The sequence below is a fragment of the Salvelinus fontinalis genome, chromosome 22 (assembly GCF_029448725.1).
Source record: "Salvelinus fontinalis isolate EN_2023a chromosome 22, ASM2944872v1, whole genome shotgun sequence".
NCBI lineage: Eukaryota > Metazoa > Chordata > Actinopteri > Salmoniformes > Salmonidae > Salvelinus > Salvelinus fontinalis.
In genome coordinates, this window is record NC_074686.1 from 26,688,047 (window position 1) to 26,707,863 (window position 19,817).

At 43.1% G+C, this 19,817-nt stretch overlaps 1 protein-coding gene across 14 annotated transcripts in view; it reads left to right on the forward strand.

Annotated features, from left to right (window-relative positions):
- LOC129820109 (adhesion G protein-coupled receptor B2-like) overlaps positions 1-19,817 on the forward strand; it is a 557,707-nt gene that overhangs the window by 450,631 nt on the left and 87,259 nt on the right. For all 14 annotated transcript variants that reach the window (XM_055876984.1, XM_055876983.1, XM_055876992.1 and 11 more), the window contains one exon: positions 16,119-16,245. In XM_055876984.1, the coding sequence (XP_055732959.1) occupies positions 16,119-16,245 (127 nt within the window). The remainder of the gene's footprint in view (positions 1-16,118; positions 16,246-19,817) is intronic.

Genomic DNA, 19,817 nt, shown 5'->3' on the forward strand with positions numbered 1-19,817 from the left:
GTTTCTGCCACCATCTCTTATGACTGAAAAGAGCTCCTGGATATCAGGACAGCGATTAATCACCTCGTACTAAACAAAGATTTTACGAAGGTTTTACTTCAGACAACTGACAAGGCCCAAATCCACGTCATTCACATTAGAAAGATATGGATATATCGGGGACGTGGGTCGGGGTGCCTTGTAAGGAGCCGACGGCAAGTGGGTAATCTGCCTCTACCATCAATCCTATTAGCCAATGTACAATCATTGAGACCAGACTCAATGAGCTGTATAAGGCCATAAGCAAACAGGAAATGCTCATTCAGCTCCTAGTGGCCGAGGACTTTAATGCAGGTAAACTTAAATCCGTTCTACCTAACTTCTACTAGCATATTAAATGTGCAACCAGAGGAAAAAAAGTCTAGACCACCTTTACTCCAGACACAGAGACCCGTACAAAACTCTCCCTCACCCTCCATTTAGAAAATCGGACCATAATTCTATCCTCCTGATTCCTGCTTACAAGCAAAAACTAAAGCAGGAAGCACCAGTGACTCGGTCAATAACAAAGTGGTCAGATAACGCAGATGTTAAGCTACAGGACTGTTTTGCGAGCACAGACTAGAATATGTTCCGAGATTCTTCCGATGGCATTGAGGCGTACCCACATCAGTCACTGGATTCATCAATACGTGCATCGATGACGTTGCCCCCACAGTGACCGTCGTACATACCCCAACCAGAAGCCATGGATTACAGGCAAAATCCAAACTGAGCTAAAGGGTAGAGCTGCCGCTTTTAAGGAGCGGGACTCTAACCTGGACGCTTCTAAGAATGCCGTCCGACGAACGCCAATGCCCTGCTATGCCCTCCGATGAACCATCAAACAGGCAAAGCATCAATACAGGACTAAGATTGAATTGTACTACACCGGCTCCGATGCTCGTCGGATGTGGCAGGGCTTGCAAACTATTAAACTACAAAGGGAAGAACAGCCGCGAGCTGCCCAGTGACACGAGCCTACCAGACAAGCTATATTATTTCTGTGCTTGCTTCGAGGCTGGCAACACTGAAGTATGCATGATAGCATCAGCTGTTCCGGACGACTGTGATCACGCTCTCCGTTGCCGATGTAAGACCGTTAAACAGGTAAACATTCACAAGGCCGCAGTGCCAGACGGATTACCAGGACGTGTATTACGAGAATGCGCTGACCAACTGGCAAGTGTCTTCACTGACATTTTCAACCTGTCCCTGACTTTGTCTGTAATACAAACATGTTTCAAGCAGACCACCATAGTCCCTGTGCCCAAGAACACAAAGTTAACCTGCCTAAATGGCTACCGAACCGTAGCACACATCTGTATCCATGAAGTGCTTTGAAAGGCTGGTCATGGCTCACATCAACACCATTATCCCAGAAACCCTAGACCCACTCCAATTTGCATACCGCACCAACAGATCCACAGATGATGCAATCTCTATTGCATTCCACACTGCCCTTTTCCACCTGAACCAAAGGAACTCCTATGTGAGAATGCTATTCATTGACTACAGCTCAGTGTTCAACACCATAGTGACCTCAAAGCTCATCACTAAGTTAAGGACCCTGGGACTAAACAGCTCCCTCTGCAACTGGATCCTGGACTTCCTGACGGGCCACCCCCAGGTGGTGAGGGTAGGTTACAGGACATCTGCCATGCTGATCCTCAACACGTTGGTTCCTCAAGGGTGCGTGCTCAGTCCCCTCCTGTACTCCATGTTCTCCCATTGCTGCATGGCCAGGCACAACTCCAACACCATCATTAAGTTTGCTGACGACAGAACAGTGGTAGTAGGCCTGATCACGAGCAATGATGATAAAGCCTATAGGGAGGAGAGCAGAGACCTGGCCGTGTGGTGCCAGGACAACAACCTCTCCCTCATCATGATCAAGACAGAGGAGATGATTGTGGACTACAGGAAAACGAGGACTGAGGACACTCCCATTCTCATCGACGGGGCTGTAATGGAGCAGGTTGAGAGCTTCAAGTTCCTTGCTGTCCACATCACCATCAAATTATCATGGTCCAAACACACCAAGACAGTTAAAAGGGCACGGCAAAGCCTATTCCCCCTCTGGAGACTGAAAAGATTTTGCATGGGTTCTCAGATCCTCAAAAAGTTATACAGCTGCACCATCGAGAGCATCCTGTCTAGTTGCATCACTGCCTGGTATGGTAACTGCTTGGCCTCCAACCGGAAGGCACTACAGAGGGTAGTGCTTACTGCCAAGTACATCACTGGTGCCAAACATACTGCCAAGTACATGACTGGAGCCAAGAGGAGGTGTCAGAGGAATGCCAGGTGGTGTCAGAGGAAGGCTTAAAAATTGTCAAAGACTCCAGCCACCCTAGTCATACACTGTTCTCTCTTCCACCATATGGCAAGCGGTACCGGAGCACCAAGTCTAGGTCCAAAATGCTTCTTAACAGCTTCTACCCCCAAGCCATAAGATTCCTGAACAGCTAATCAAATGGCTACATAGACTATTTACATTGTCGTCGTCCCCCCACCGCTTCTTTTACGCTGCTGCTACTCCCTGATTATTATCTATGCATAATCACTTTAACTCTACCTACATGTACATGTTACCTCCATTACCTCAACTAACCTGTGCCCCCACACATTGACTCTGTACCGGTACCCCCTGTAAATAGCCCCGCTACTGTTTTTTTACTGCTGCTGTTTAATTATTGTTTGTTTTTATTTTTTACTTATCTATTTTTAATTAACACTTAATTTTATTAAAACTGCATTGTCGGTTAAGGGCCTGTAAGTAAGCATTTCACCTGTTGTATTTGGCTTCATTTAATTTCCTCATGCATTAAGCTATGTGACTGAGAGTGATAGTTCACATGTTGTGGTCTGCATGGGTTCTGTACAGCTGTGTTGCAGCCATATATAGGTCAGATATAAGCGCACACTGTACATGTTCACACACGCTCAGAACCACATACACACGCGCTCAGAATCACACACACACTCGCTCAGAATCACACACACACTCGCTCAGAATCACACACACACTCGCTCAGAATCACACAAACGCTTAGAATCACACACACACGCGCTCAGAATCACATACACACACGCTCAGAATCACATACACACACGCTCAGAATCACATACACACGCGCTCAGAATCACACACACACACTCGCTCAGAATCACAAACACACACGCTCAGAATCACACACACACATGCTCAGAATCACATACACACACGCTCAGAATCACATACACACGCGCTCAGAATCACACACACACACTCGCTCAGAATCACACACACACACGCTCAGAATCACACACACACATGCTCAGAATCACACACACACTCGCTCAGAATCACAAACACACACGCTCAGAATCACACACGCGCTCAGAATCACACACACGCTCAGTATCACACACACACACGCTCAGAATCACACACACACACACGCTCAGAATCACAAACACACACGCTCAGAATCACACACACGCTCAGAATCACATATACACACGCTCAGAATCACACACTCATGCTAACATGCATGTTTAGGAGACGCCACATGTCGAAAGCTTGTTCCATGTTAAATGCCTGTCTGAGTGTGTGTTTGTGTGTCTGTCTATGTCGGCCTGTGTGTGTGCGTGCTTTCCCTGTGTTTAGGTAGCTAGCGTGGCTTGCTAAAAGCAGAGTGACGCAAGGCGATTTGTGTCATCTGAAGATTTGTTCCAGTGACTTAATGCCATGCTTAGTCACATCCCCCAAACTCTCCTCCAGACTGACAGGGAAGACATACAGAGCACACAACATCCTATCCTTTTATCCCAAACCCATACCAAGTGTTATAAGGATGAAACACTGACAGACAGCACATCAAAGAATGGTTTACGTGAATCTAGTTATCTTTGAGTTATCTCTGCCTCTCCTTTTACTCCTCCTCTCTCCTCCTCCATCAACTCCCCAGATCTACCCCACTCCTTCCCTAACGCCTCTCTCCTCCTCCCTCAACTCCCCAGATCAACCCCACTCCACTCCTTCCCTAACGCCTCTCTCCTCCTCCATCAACTCCCCAGATCTACCCCACTCCACTCCTTCCCTAACGCCTCTCTCCTCCTCCATCAACTCCCCAGATCTACCCCACTCCACTCCTTCCCTAACGCCTCTCTCCTCCTCCATCAACTCCCCAGATCTACCCCACTCCACTCCTTCCCTAACGCCTCTCTCCTCCTCCCTCAACTCCCCAGATCTACCCCACTCCACTCCTTCCCTAACGCCTCTCTCCTCCTCCCTCAACTCCCCAGATCAACCCCACTCCACTCCTTCCCTAACGCCTCTCTCCTCCTCCATCAACTCCCCAGATCTACCTCACTCCACTCCTCTCGCTCCTTCTTAACCTCTCTGCCATCCTGACGTTACCCTATACCCTATATCCTATATATACTGTATCATATATCCTAAATACTATATCATATATCCTTTATCATTTACCATATATGCAATATACTATATCATATATACTGTATCCTATATACTGTATCATATATCCAATGTACTGTATCCTTTACACTGTATCCTACTGTATATCCTGTATCATATATACTGTATCCTATATCCTATATACTGTATCATATATCCTATATACTGTATCCTATATCCTATACACTATATCCTGTATCCTGTATCATATATGCTGTATCATATATCCTGTATCCTATACCCTATACACTCTATTCTATATCATGTATCCTAAACCCTATATACTGTATCCTACACTCTATATCCTGTGTCCTATACCCTATATCCTGTATCCTATACCCTATATCCTGCATTATGTGCCCTGCATACTGTATCATATGCTCTATATCATGTATCCTATATCCTGTATCCTATACCCTGTATAGTGTATTCTATGCCCTATATCCTGTATCCTATACCCTATATCATGTATCTTATACCCTATATAATGTATCCTATACCCTATATACTGTGTCCTATACCCTTTTTCCTGTGTCCTATCCCCTATTTCCTGTATCCCATACTCTATGTAGTGTATCCTATATACTGTGTCCTATATACTGTATCCTATATCACATATCTTATATTCTGTATCCTATATTCTATATCGTGTATAATTTATCATATGTCATATATCTTAAATTCCATATCCTAAATGCTATATCCTATATATTGTATTAAGTATCCTATATCCTGTATCCTATATCATGTAATCTATATCCTATCCTATATCCTACATCTTATATTCTATGGCCTATATTCTAAATCCTATATACCGGATATTATATCCTATATCATATATCCTATATACTTTATCATGTATACTTTATCCTATATACTGTATGCTATTTACTGTATTCTATCCAGTATCAGTCAAAAGTTTGAACACACCAACTGATTCAAGAGGTTTTCTTTTTTTAAACTATTTTCTACATTGTAGAAAAGTAATGAAGACATCAAAACTATAAAATAACACATATTGATTCATGTAGTAAAACAAAAGTGTTTGACATTCTGCAAAGGGATCCTGATTGACACAGTAGTCTAAGGCACTGCATCTCAGTGCCAGAGGCGTCACTACAGACACCCTGGTTCAAATCCAGGCTGTATCACAACTGGATGTTATTTGGAGTCCCATAGGGTGGGGCACAATTGGCCCAGCGTCATCCGGGTTTGGCCGGGGTAGACCGTCATTGTAAGTAACTACAGGAAGCATTTGGTTGCAGTCATTGCAGCTAAATGTGGCACAACCAGTTATTGAGTGGAAGTGGGCCATTACTTTTTCACACAGGGTCTTTTTCACACAGGGTGTTGCATAACTTTGTTGATTAAATAAATAAAATAAGTATCCAATTGTTGTTGTATTTGTTCACTCAGGTTCCCTGTATCTAATATTAGGTTTTGGTTGAAGATCTGATAACATTCAGTATCAAAAATATGCAAAAAATAGAGAATCAGAAAGGGGCAAAAAAAAAAAATTTCACAGCACTGTATTTCTGACCCTAGTTACTACTAAAGTCATATATGTAAGGTTTGTGACCCTTCAACACCCTGATCACCTCACCATAGACCCTCTAACACCCTGATCACCTCACCATAGTCCCTCTAACACCCTGATCACCTCACCATAGACCCTCTAACACCCTGATCAGTTAGGTAGTCTAACTGCTAGACTACCTGCCCCGTATCACCTCACCATAGACCCTTCACAGTGGTGTAAAGTACTTTTTTTATTTCACTTTTATTTAACCAGGTAGGCTAGTTGAGAACAAGTTCTCATTTGCAACTACGACCTGGCCAAGATAAAGCAAAGCAATTCGACATATACACCAACACAAAGTTACACATGGAGTAAACAAACATACAATCAATAATACAGTAGAAAAATCTATATACAGCATGTGCAAATGAGGTAGAATAAGAGAGGTAAGGCAAGAAATAGGCCATGGTGGCAAAGTAATTACAATATAGCAATTAAACACTGGAATGGTAGGATGTGCAGAAGATGAATGTGCAAGTTGAGATACTGGGGTGCAAAGGAGCAAAATAAATAAATACAGTATGGGGATGAGGTAGATTGGATGGGCTATTTACAGATGAGCAATGTACAGGTGCAGTGATCTGTGAGCTCCTCTGACAGCTGGTGCTTAAAGCTAGTGAGGGAGGTAAGAGTCTCCAGCTTCAGAGATTTTTGCAGTTCGTTCCAGTCGTTGGCAGCAGAGCTGGAAGGAGAGGCGGCCAAAGGAAGAATTGGCTTTGGGGGTGACCAGTGAGATATACCTGCTGGAGCGCGTGCTACGGGTGGGTGCTGCTATGGTGACCAGTGAGTTGAGATAACGCCTAGCAGAGAATTGTAGATGACCTGGAGCCAGTGGGTTTGGCGACAAGTATGACGCGAGGGCCATTCAACGAGAGCATACAGGTCGCAGTGGTGGGTAGTATATGGAGCTTTGGTGACAAAACGGATGGCACTGTGATAGACTGCATCCAATTTGTTGAGTAGAGTGTTGGAGGCTATTTTGTAAATGACATCGCCGAAGTCAAGGATCGGTAGGATAGTCAGTTTTACGAGGGTATGTTTGGCAGCATGAGTGAAGGATGCTTTGTTGCGAAATAGGAAGTCGATTCTAGATTTAATTTTGGATTGGAGATGTTTGATGTGAGTCTGGAAGGAGAGTTTACAGTCTAACCAGACACCTAGGAATTTGTAATTGTCCACATATTCTAAGTCAGAACCGTCCAGAGTAGTGATGCTGGACGGGCGGGCAGTTGCGGGCAGCGATCGGTTGAAGAGCATGCATTTAGTTTTACTTGCATTTAAGAGCAGTTGGAGGCCACGGAAGGAGAGTTGTATGGCATTGAAGCTCATCTGGAGGTTAGTTAACACAGTGTCCAATGAAGGGCCAGATTTATACAGAATGGTGTCGTCTGCGTAGAGGTGGATCAGAGAATATCCAGCAGCGAGAGCGACATCATTGATGTATACAGAAAAGAGAGTCGGCCCGAGAATTGAACCCTTTGGCACCCCCATAGAGACTGTAAGACGTCCGGACCACAGGCCCTCCGATTTGACTTAAGACAGTAGTACTACTGAATTAGGCCTACTACTTAAGTAGTATTTAAGTAGTACTATTTTTGACAACTTTTACTTTTATTTCACGAGAAAATAATGTACCCAATGTATGATTCATACTTTTACTTTTGATACTTAAGTATATTTAAGCAATCAAGTGATATTTCACTGGGTGATATTCACTTTTACTTGAGTCATTTTCTATTATGCTATCTTTACTTTTACTCAAGTGTGACAGTACTTTTTCCACCACTGACCCTTCTTTAGATTTTCCACCTACTCTCCCTCTATATATCCCCCATCTCTCTCTCGCTCTCTCTCTCCCTCTATATATCCCCCATCTCTCTCTCGCTCTCTCTCTCCCTCTATATATCCCCCATCTCTCTCTCGCTCTCTCTCTCCCTCTATATATCCCCCATCTCTCTCTCGCTCTCTCTCTCCCTCTATATATCCCCCATTTCTCTCTCGCTCTCTCTCTCCCTCTATACATCCCCCATCTCTCTCTCGCTCTCTCTCACCCTCTATATATCCCCCATCTCTCTCTCGCTCGCTCTCTGTCTCCCTCTATATATCCCCCATCTCTCTCTCGCTCTCTCTCTCCCTCTATATATCCCCCATCTCTCTCTCGCTCTCTCTCTCCCTCTATATATCCCCCATCTCTCTCTCTCTCTCTCCCTCTATATATATCCCCCATCTCTCTCTCGCTCTCTCTCTCTCTCTATATATATCCCCCATCTCTCTCTCGCTCTCTCTCTCCCTCTATATATCCCCCATCTCTCTCTCGCTCTCTCTCTCCCTCTATATATCCCCCATCTCTCTCTCGCTCTCTCTCTCCCTCTATATATCCCCCATCTCTCTCTCGCTCTCTCTCTCCCTCTATATATCCCCCATCTCTCTCTCGCTCTCTCTCTCCCTCTATATATCCCCCATCTCTCTCTCGCTCTCTCTCTCCCTCTATATATCCCCCATCTCTCTCTCGCTCTCTCTCTCCCTCTATATATCCCCCATCTCTCTATCGCTCTCTCTCCCTCTCCCTTTCTCTCTCACTCACTCGCTTTCTCTCTTTCTTTCTCTTTCTCTCTCTGACTGTCTTTCTCTCTCTCTGATCTGAAGGAAAATAGGTGAAAAAGAGGTGAAAGGTCAAAAATAAAGTAAGGTTAAACAAAATGTAAGGCACTGTAATACATGCAAGCTACATATGGAGTTAATGTGTCAAAATCAGACTTTCTCCTCAGGTCTAACAAAACCAGTTTAAATCAATTCAATCTGTCTATTCACCATTTCAACCTCAAAAGTCCCTCATCGTCAAATTAGGATTTAATCGCTAGATTTAATAATAAGCGGTAAGCTTCCATTCAAGCTTTATTGGTGACCTAAAGCAAAATATTGGAAAGTGTCAATATACCTTGAAGGGATACTTTGGGATTTTGGCAATGAGGCGCTTTATCTAGAGTGCCTTCAGGAAGTATTCATACCCCTTGACATATTCCACATTTTGTTGTGTTACAGCCTGAATTTCAAAATGTATTAAATACATTTTTTCTCTCTCACTCATTTACACACAATAACCTATGATGACAAAGTGGAAACAGGTTTTTCAAAATGTTTGCAAATTTTGAAAAACTTTAATACAAAAATTTCTAATTTACAAACAGTAAGTATTACACCCCTGGGTAAATACTTTATAGCAGCACCTGGGAGTCTTTTTGGGTAAGTCTCTGAGCTTTGCACACCTGGATTGTACAATATTTGCATGTTAGTATTTGTAAAATTCTTCAAGCTCTGTCAAGTTGATTGTCGATCATTGCTAGACAGCTATTTTCAAGCTTTGCCATAGATTTTCAAGACGTTTTCAAACTGTAATTAGGCCGCTCGGGAACATTCAATGTCATCTTGAAAGCAACTCCAGTGTGGATTTGGCCTTGTGTTTTAGGTTATTGTCATGCTGAAAGGTGAATTTGTCTCCCAGTGTCTGTTGGAAAGCATACTTAACCAGTTTTTCCTCTAGGATGTTGCCTGAACTTATAGCTGTTTTTATCCTAAAAAACTCCAGAGTCCTTGCCGATGACAAGCATTCCCATAACATGATGCAGCCACCACCATGCTTGAAAATATGAAGAGTGGTACACAGTAATGTGTTGTTGGATTTTCGACAAACCTAACGCTTTGTATTCAGGACAAAAGGTTAATTTATTTGCCACATTACCTAAAAGCCTTGTTGCAAACAGGATGCATGTTTTGGAATATTTGTATTCTATACAGGCTTCCTTTTTTTCACTCTGTCATTTATGTCAGTTTTCTCGTTTCATAATCATTCAACTCTGTAACTTTTTTTAAATCACCATTGGCCTCATGGTGAAATCCCTGAGCGGCTGCCTTCCTCTCCAGCAACTGAGTTAGGAAGGACGGCAGTATATTTGTAGTGACTGGATATATTGATACACTATCCAAAGCCTAATTACTAACTTAACGGGAAAGGGTTTTTCAGCGTCTGCACTTATTATTTTTAAACATCTACCAATCGGTGCCCTTTTTTTTAGAAATGTTGAAAAACCTCTCTGATCTTCGTGGTTGAATCTGTGCTTAAAATGCACTACTCGATTGAGGGACCATACAGATAATGGTATGTGTGGGGTACAGAGATGGGGAAGTCATTCAAATGTTAACCACTGTTATTGAACACGGAATTAATCCATGCAACTTATTATGCGATTTGTTAATCACATTTTTACTCCTGAATTTGTAGATGTCAAGAGTAATTTTATGCTTTCCTCTCCAAATAGGGATCACTTAGTGTTCCTCTGATTTATCCTGCAGACACCCCACTGTGAGCCAGCAGACAACACACAGACACACAGACATACACACACACACACAAACCCCTTAAGTTACACAGAGTATTACATGTTTTGCTTATGGGCAAGTGTGTGTGCTAGTGTGCGTATGTGTGTTTATATGTTCATATCTGTGCGTGTGTGCGTGTGATAAGAATTGGGACACCATGCATAACCCAGCAAGACACATTTCTCTCCATCTGTCCTAATAATTATTTATGCATGTAGACTGATAAGGCCCATATGGCTCGATATATACTGATATTCTGGCTTGAATGTATGAGTGAACACATCTCTGTTTATAGTTCATGTTGAAGGGTGTGTGTGTGTGTGTGTGTGTGTGTGTGTGTGTGTGTGTGTGTGTGTGTGTGTGTGTGTGTGTGTGTGTGTGTGTGTGTGTGTGTGTGTGTGTGTGTGTGTGTGTGTGTGTGTGTGTGTGTGTGTGTGTGTGTGTGTGTGTGTACGTGTTTAACTATTCTTGTGGGGACCAGAAGTAAACAAACAAAATTTGACCAACTGGGGAAATTTTTGTTAGTCCCCACGTGGTCAAATGCTATTTCTAGGGGATTTAGGGTTAAGGTTAGGATTAGTATTATGGTTAGAATTACGTTAAGGGTTAGAGTTAGGAGCAAGGGTTAGTTTCTGGCTTAGGGTTAGGAGCTAGGACTAGGTTTATGGTTATGGTTAAGGTCAAGTTTTTGTTGTTAGGGTTCGGGTAAGAGTACTGGTTTGGGTTAGGTTTAGGGTTAGGCGTTAGGGTGCGTGCGTGCGTGCGTGTGTGTGTGTGTGTGTGTATAATCAGTATGAGTCAGCTGTGCCCGGTCACCCGTGATACAAGCCAGTATTCGACGTCAATCAATGTCTGAGGACATCGGGAGATGACGTGGAAACCAGCCACTAGAGGCAACCGTGAGCACTGTTAGCTTCAAGTAGTTTTCGGTTTTATTAAGGTGTTGTGGCAGATGGGCATAAGCATCTCCCTCGGTTCCAAAGTTAGTCATTTTAAATCCAGTTATAGAAAGTTTTTTGATATTTTTGTTTTAAGCCTGTCCCAAACCTTAACCCCCCCAGCTAGCAATGAGGAATCAACCCAGAGCGGCCCTCTTCTAGGTGGCCAGAGCTGTGTGAATTGGCCCAGAATCCGGTGTCGGACTCGGTGCGGAATCAATAGGGAATGACTGCCCAGAATCAGCCCAAGTACATCAGGCCGTTTCCGTCAACTGGAATTCAGCGGGCTTTGCTGGCATCTTACCAGAATCCCCCCAGAAGCGGCCCGATGCAAATTTAAATAAATGTATAAAAATGTACCCGATTTTGTCATTTTAAATATGACTATTATACATACAACTTACCCCCTTTTCGTCATATCCAATTGTCTTGTCCCATCGCTGCAACTCCCGTATGGCCTCGGGAGAGGCAAAGGTCAAGAGCTGTGCGTCCCCCGAAACACAACCCAGCCAATGTGTCAGAGGAACCACCGTACACCTGATGATCGTTTCAGCATGCATGCGCCTGGCCCGCCACAGGAGTTGCTACAGCACGATGGGACAAGGACATCACGGCCGGCCAAACTCTCCCCTAATCTGGATGACGCTGGGCCAATTGTGCGTCGCCTCATGGGTCTCCCGGTCCCATGAATTATCAATTGCCTTGCACAAAGTATCAAAATACTCAAATATAACTTAAACAGGACTCTTAAATAATTTCATTTAAACGTTATTTTTTGATCAGAGAAACAATGAAAAAATATGAAAAATTTTATAAATAATGAAATGTTAATTATATAAAGCCCGAGCCCCAAGTAATACATTTGGACCAGATAACTCTCACCGGAATCGGCCCGAGCTGGTTCTAGGTCTGTTCTTACTGGAAGATTCTACCTGCATTAATGATACTCTCAACTCCACAGACTGATTAGTGTTCCTGGTAGACTGTTATCTCTCAAAGCGCTGCTAGGTATAATTGTGCGTTTTGGGTCTGTTCATTTAAGGTACTCGGTGGCACACGCAGGCTCACACACGTAGGCACACTACCGAATAGCTTTCCATGTGTACCTACAACATGTATCCACTATGACATGTCCCACATAACGGGTCATGGCTCGTTCATCCCCCTTCTGTCTATGGCATTGTTGTACAATAGGCAGACACACACACTGCCTATCCAAAATCAGGCCAGCAAACCGCTGATAATCACTGATTATATGTCAATCTGGGCCCCCTCTCACTGGGGAGACAAAACCAGCAGTGTTTGTGTATGTGTGCGGGTGTGTGTGTGTGCATGTGTGTGTTTGTGTGTGTGTGTGCGCGCGTGCGTGCATTCGGCGCATGCAATGTGTCTCCCTGTGGAGCACTGTAACCTCAGTGGAATATGCAATGTGTCTCCCTGTGGAGCACTGTAACCTCAGGGGAATATGCCAACGTCCAGATTATAACCTCTAGCAGGTGGAATGCCATTTTTCACAGCATACTATCCATCTGTCCCATACCAGGCTGCAGACTGATGCCATGTGGCCCCAGACCATGCTCTCACAGCTGGGGATCTTCCAACTCTAGGGCCCCTCCACAGTTGGCTTCGACCTAGTTCAGCTTTAAAATATCATTTAGAAGGAAAGTGTTTTCTTGAATCAAAAACATGTTGAGGGAAATTGATTTGTCTCTACCACACTTTCCAACTGCAAACTAGAAATATGAAGGACATTCACCATCACAGGGCTCATGAGGGACAATAGAAGTTGATTAGGAAAATACTTCTTTATTAGCAACCCCTTATGAACAAGAACACTGCGTCCTGTTTATCTCCTCTGCCCATCAGTCAGTGTTTGGTGGCGGTGCTATCAGAGGAGTTGATGGAAAAGAACTCTTCAGCTATAATATAGCTGACAGACAGTACACTCAGTACTGTTTCAACTGTCAATAATTATACATCAGGTCCTGTGAGGGGACTGATAATTAGTTCAGTTATTGTCAGGGGCTGAGCATACACAACACTCTAAAATAGCTGTATAAAGGTTCATATCAGTGTCATAACTGTTCACACACTGGCATTAGTTGAAGTGCCACAGACAGGGTGGTGGTTAGTCCAATTAGTGTCACTCATTTACCTGAAGGTTCATATCACTGCTGTAACTGTAACAACTTCTGCAACAGACATGTGTACAGTCATGTGTAGTAAAGCCAGGCTAGAGCACATGGTTGGTGTGTGTCGATGGCTGTAAGGTTAGTCATTAGTTCAATTAGAGAATGTGAATGTTCCCGTTGATCGACCTCCACATCACACTTTTCATTACTAAATGAGAGATATAGACTACTTTTCAAAGTTGGGATCACTTAGAAATGTCCTTGTTTTTGGAAGAAAAGTACATTTTTTGTCCATTAAAATAACATAAAATTGATCAGAAATACAGTGTAGACATTGTTAATGTTGTAAATGACTAAAGGCTGATATTTAATGGAATATCTACATAGGCGTACAGAGGCCCAATTTCAGCAGCCATCACTCCTGTGTTCCAATGGCACGTTGTGTTAGCTAATCCAAGTTTATCATTTTAAAAGGCTAATTGATCATTAGAAAACCCTTTTGCAATTATGTTTGCACAGCTGAAAACTGTTGTTCTGATTAAAGAAGCAATAAATCTGGCCTTCTTTAGACTAGTTGAGTATCTGGAGCATCTGGGTTCGATTACAGGCTCAAAATGGCCAGAAACAAAGAACTTTCCTCTGAAACTTCATCAGTCTATTCTTGTTCTGAGAAATGAATGCTTTTCCATGCGAGAAATTGCCAATAAACGGAAGATCTCATACAACGCTTTATACTACTCCCTTCACAGAACAGCGCAAACTGGCTCTAACCAGAATAGTGGGAGTCCTCGGTGCACAACTGAGTAAGAGGACAAGGTCCTCAACTGGCAGCTTCATTAAATAATACCCGCAAAACACCAGTCTCAACGTCAACAGTGAAGAGCCGACTCCGGGATGCTGGCCTTCTAGGCAGAGTTGCAAAGAAAAAGCCTTATCTCAGACTGGCCAATAAAAATAAAGATTAAGATGGGCAAAAGAACACAGACACTGGAAAGAGGAAGATTGGGAAAAAAGTGTTACGGACAGACTAATCTAAGTTTGAGGTATTCAGATCACAAAGAAGAACATTCGTGAGATGTTCTTCAGTCAGCAGCATACCACCCTGCATACCACTGCTGGCTTGCTTCTGAAGCTAAGCAGGGTTGGTCCTGGTCAGTCCCTGGATGGGAGACCAGATGCTGCTGGAAGTGGTGTTGGAGGGCCAGTAGGAGGCACTCTTTCCTCTGGTCTAAAAAAATGTCCCAATGCCCCAGGGCAGTGATTGGGGACACTGCCCTGTGTAGGGTGCCGTCTTTCGGATGGGACATTAAACGGGTGTCCTGACTCTCTGAGGTCATTAAAGATCCCATGGCACTTATCGTAAGAGTAGGAGTGTTAACCCCGGTGTCCTGGCTAAATTCCCAATCTGGCCCTCAAACCTTCATCCTCACCTAATAATCCCCAGTTTACAATTGGCTCATTCATCCCCCTCCTCTCCCCTGTAACTATTCCCCAGGTCGTTGCTGTAAATGAGAACGTGTTCTCAGTCAACTTACCTGGTAAAATAACGGTAAAAGAAAGAAAAGAAAGAAAGATGCAGAAAAAACAAAAAGATGCTGGAGGAGTGCTTGATGCCATCTGTCAAGCATAGTGGAGGCAATGTGATGGTTTGGGGGTGTTTTGGTGCTGGTAAAGTGGGAGTTTTGTAAAAGGGAGGGTAAAAGGGATCTTGAAGAAGGAAGATTATCACTCCATTTTGCAACGCCATGCCATACCCTGTTGACGGCACTTAATTGGAGCCAGTTTCCTCTTACAACAGGACAATGACCCAAAGCACAGCTCCAAACTATGCAATAACTAGTTAGGTAAAAAGCAGTCAGCTGGTTTTCTGTCTATAATGGACTGCCAGCACGGTCACCAGATCTCAACCCTATTGAGCTGTTGTGGGAGCAGCTTGGCCGTATGGTACGTAAGAAGTGCCCATCAAGCCAATCCAACTTGTGGGAGGTGCTTCAGGAAGCATGGGGTGAAATCTCTTCAGACTACCTCAACAAATTGACAACTAGAATGCCAAAGGTCTGCAAGGCTGTAATTGCTGCAAATGGAAGATTCTTTGACGGAAGCAAAGTTTGAAGGACACAAATATTATTTCAATTTAAAATCATTATTTATAACCTTGTCAATGTCTTGACTATATTTCCTATTCATTTTGCAACTCATTTCATGTATGTTTTCATGGAAAACAAGGACATTTCTAAGTGACCCCACACTTTTGAACGATAGTGTATATGGAGGTATGGAGGATAGAGGGATGAATACATGAGTAAAGGATGGAGAGAAGAAATGAAGTGTTCATGGGGGTCTGTCTGTCCCTGTCAGAGTGGTCTCTACAGCACAATACAGCTCAATGTGGTCAATGAGTACCCAGCCTCTCTCTCTCGCTCTCTCTCTTTCTCTCTCTCTCTCTCTCTCTCTCTCTCTCTCTCTCTCTCTCTCTCTCTATCTCTCTCGCTCTCTCTCTCTGTCTCTCTCACTCTCACTTTTTGTTTGAGAGCATCTGTATGCTGTAATGTGATGGTATGTGTGTGTGTCTCACTCACTGTGTGTGTCCGTGTTTCTCCCATCTCCAGGGAAGCTGGCGCTAAGAACTGGGACACAGAGGGCTGCCAAACACTCACGTCTGCCGCCGTCCACACTAAATGCCTGTGCAGCAGGATCTCAACCTACGCTGTGCTAGCGCAACAAGCTAAAGACCCGGTGAGTCACATTTCCAGCTCTACTCTATAACACTGGGGCTAACGCTAATTGGAGCCAACAAGCTAATGCGTTAGTGTGTTGGCATGTGGATATGTACCAAGTAGACTTAGGGTTACTTTGATTTGAACAGTCAACTCAGAAAGGGAGATGAATGAAATTCACTTGTATCCTCAAGGTTTGAGATAGGACATAAACAACTGTATAAGTCACAGTTGAAATACAGCTGTGAAATACAGTTGAAATAAATACAGCTGTGACATCTGTACTACAGTCTTCTAAAATGTAATGGAGATTCTCCATTGGAATAGATTTTTATTCTAGAACTAGGCTTTATCTGTGGCCAGGAACCAGCCTTAAGAGTTTTTGAGAGAGTGGATTTGTTGAAATCATACGACTAAAGATGCTGCCGGTCCCAAGACCACAGCAAAAATACATTTCATTTATCTGACTTTCATTTATCTGCATGTGCAGCGCTTACATTTAGCCTCACAATGAAGTGTTTCACCATTTTCCTTTCAGGACAACCAGGGGCACAATAGAACACAACACTATTTGACATGAACAGCTGCATTCATTGACAAATAGCAATGTAAAAAAACATTTCCCACAAAGCAAAAAAGTAATACAAATTAATTTAGATGGAAGCTGTAAGTACAGAAATTTGCTCACTCGGAAATGAATATCCAACTAATCAGTGACAACTGTGTGCAGTTTGGAGTGTGTGACAGCAACTACAGTATGTGAGCGTATTATAGACACTATGTCCTGGGATTTCCTATGATCTTCTATATAGAAGGGCCCCTTACAGTATTATAGACACGATGTCCTGGGATTTACTATGATCTTCTATATAGAAGAGCCCCTTACAGTATTATAGACACTATGTCCTGGGATTTCCTATGGTCTTCTATATAGAAGAGCCCCTTACAGTATTATAGACACTATGTCCTGGGATTTACTATGATCTTCTATATAGAAGAGCCCCTTACAGTATTATAGACACTATGTCCTGGGATTTCCTATGATCTTCTATATAGAAGAGCCCCTTACAGTATTATAGACACTATGTCCTGGGATTTACTATGATCTTCTATATAGAAGAGCCCCTTACAGTATTATAGACACTATGTCCTGGGATTTCCTATGATTTTCTATATAGAAGAGCCCCTTACAGTATTATAGACACTATGTCCTGGGATTTCCTATGATCTTCTATATAGAAGAGCCCCTTACAGTACTATAGACACTATGTCCTGGGATTTCCAATGATCTTCTATACAGAAGAACATCTTACAGTATTATAGACACTATGTCCTGGGATTTCCTATGATCTTCTATATAGAAGAGCCCCTTACAGTATTATAGACACTATGTCCTGGGATTTCCTATGATCTTCTATACAGAAGAACATCTTACAGTATTATAGACACTATGTCCTGGGATTTCCTATGATCTTCTATATAGAAGAGCCCCTTACAGTATTATAGACACTATGTCCTGGGATTTCCTATGATCTTCTATACAGAAGAGCCCCTTACAGTACTATAGACACTATGTCCTGGGATTTCCTATGATCTTCTATACAGAAGAACATCTTACAGTATTATAGACACTATGTCCTGGGATTTCCTATGATCTTCTATATAGAAGAGCCCCTTACAGTATTATAGACACTATGTCCTGGGATTTCCTATGATCTTCTATATAGAAGAGCCCCTTACAGTATTATAGACACGATGTCCTGGGATTTACTATGATCTTCTATATAGAAGAGCCCCTTACAGTATTATAGACACTATGTCCTGGGATTTCCTATGGTCTTCTATATAGAAGAGCCCCTTACAGTATTATAGACACTATGTCCTGGGATTTCCTATGATCTTCTATACAGAAGAACATCTTACAGTATTATAGACACTATGTCCTGAGATTTCCTATGATCTTCCATATAGAAGACCCTTCACCTTCTAACATCTCTTGTGTAGCTTGTGAGCGTCATAGAGCAAAACTTGTTCCAGTTTCAGCTTTTCACAGATCGCTTTTAGTCGTTTGTAGCTCAAACCATTATCACTCTAAAGATGTTTTTGTAAAAAGGACCCAGCCCCAGGCCCCTTCGGGATCTGCCCTTGTCTCACAAACACCACTGTAGCTCAGGCCCCGCTATGCACACATACTAATGGTTGGTATCTACGGACGCAGAAGAAATACACGTCTGTAGCTCAAACACACAAAGGTTAAAAGGGGTTAGAAGTCCAAAACGCCCCAGCGTTACGGCGGGACACATTGGGTTAATAAGTAAGCTAGTTTGTTTGGATAAGATATGGATGGTTGGCTCATTAGTTGATTATGGGAGAACTGGGCTGCGCTCATCGGTAAACACAGCACAGAGCTCATTAGCTAATTATCTAACCAATGTTTAGTCACTGTTCAGTCCGACCGTGGGGAGACCACAAGAAGCCAACCAGTAGAACGATAGGGGGTGTAAAGGAAAAGTGCATTATAGTAATGCTCCATCCTTTGATTAGCTCAAATGTGCTTTATAGATGCGATCTTGGTTCAGGTCACGGCTGCTCTATCCTAGTTGGGCTGGGCAAGCAAACACTATCATTATTAGAGACATTGGGAGCCACTTTCCTTATAGTATGAACTACGACATGTAGGGTTCAGGTGTGTCTCAAGGCCAGCGTGGGTTTGATGGTTGGTGTGTGAGTTCAGCTGTGTATTCCCGTGTTAACATGTACACTGTGTGTGTGTGTGTGTGTGTGTGTGTGTGTGTGTGTGTGTGTGTGTGTGTGTGTGTGTGTGTGTGTGTGTGTGTGTGTGTGTGTGTGTGTGTGTGTGTGTGTGTGTGTGGTGTGTGTTTACTGTAGCCTCCAGTGTGTGTAACTGCTGTATAATTCTAAATAGGGCAGTGTGCCTGTGCTGTGACCGTGGCTATGACGTGAGCAGAGCAGGCTTTTAGCGGTGATTAATGTATTGAGCCACTCTCCTCTGCTTTATGTGTGCCACTACTAATGGACCAGCTAGGACCCCTAACTCTAGCAGCTAAACACGCCTATATCCACTGACCTTTAACCTGCTGTCCCAGCCGGTCCCATCACTCTGGGATGTCACCCTTTCTTAACCATCCCTCCCTCCCTCTCTCTCTCTCCCTCTCTATCTCTCTCTCTCTCTCTCTCTATCATTCTCTCTCTCTCTCTCTCTCTCTCTCTCTCTCTAATTCAATTGAAATTGCTTTTTTGGCATGGGAAACATATGTTTACATTGCCAAAGTAAGTGAAATGTTCCAAAAGTTCAAAAATAATAGAGACATTTTAAATGTCATATTATGTCTATATACAGTGTTGTAACGATGTGAAAATAGTCTCTCTCTCTCTGCTATTTCTATCTTCCTGTCCCACCTACTTGTCCCTCTCTCGCTGTCTGCTGCCATCGCAACTCACACCCTCTGTCTCCCGCATCCACACAGAGAGAGAGAGAGAGAGAGAGGTCATATGTCTTCTCAAGTCATATTGACACTGGTCTACTACTGTTGCTTTAATTTATTGTTGTTCTGATTAATATTGTTGTTG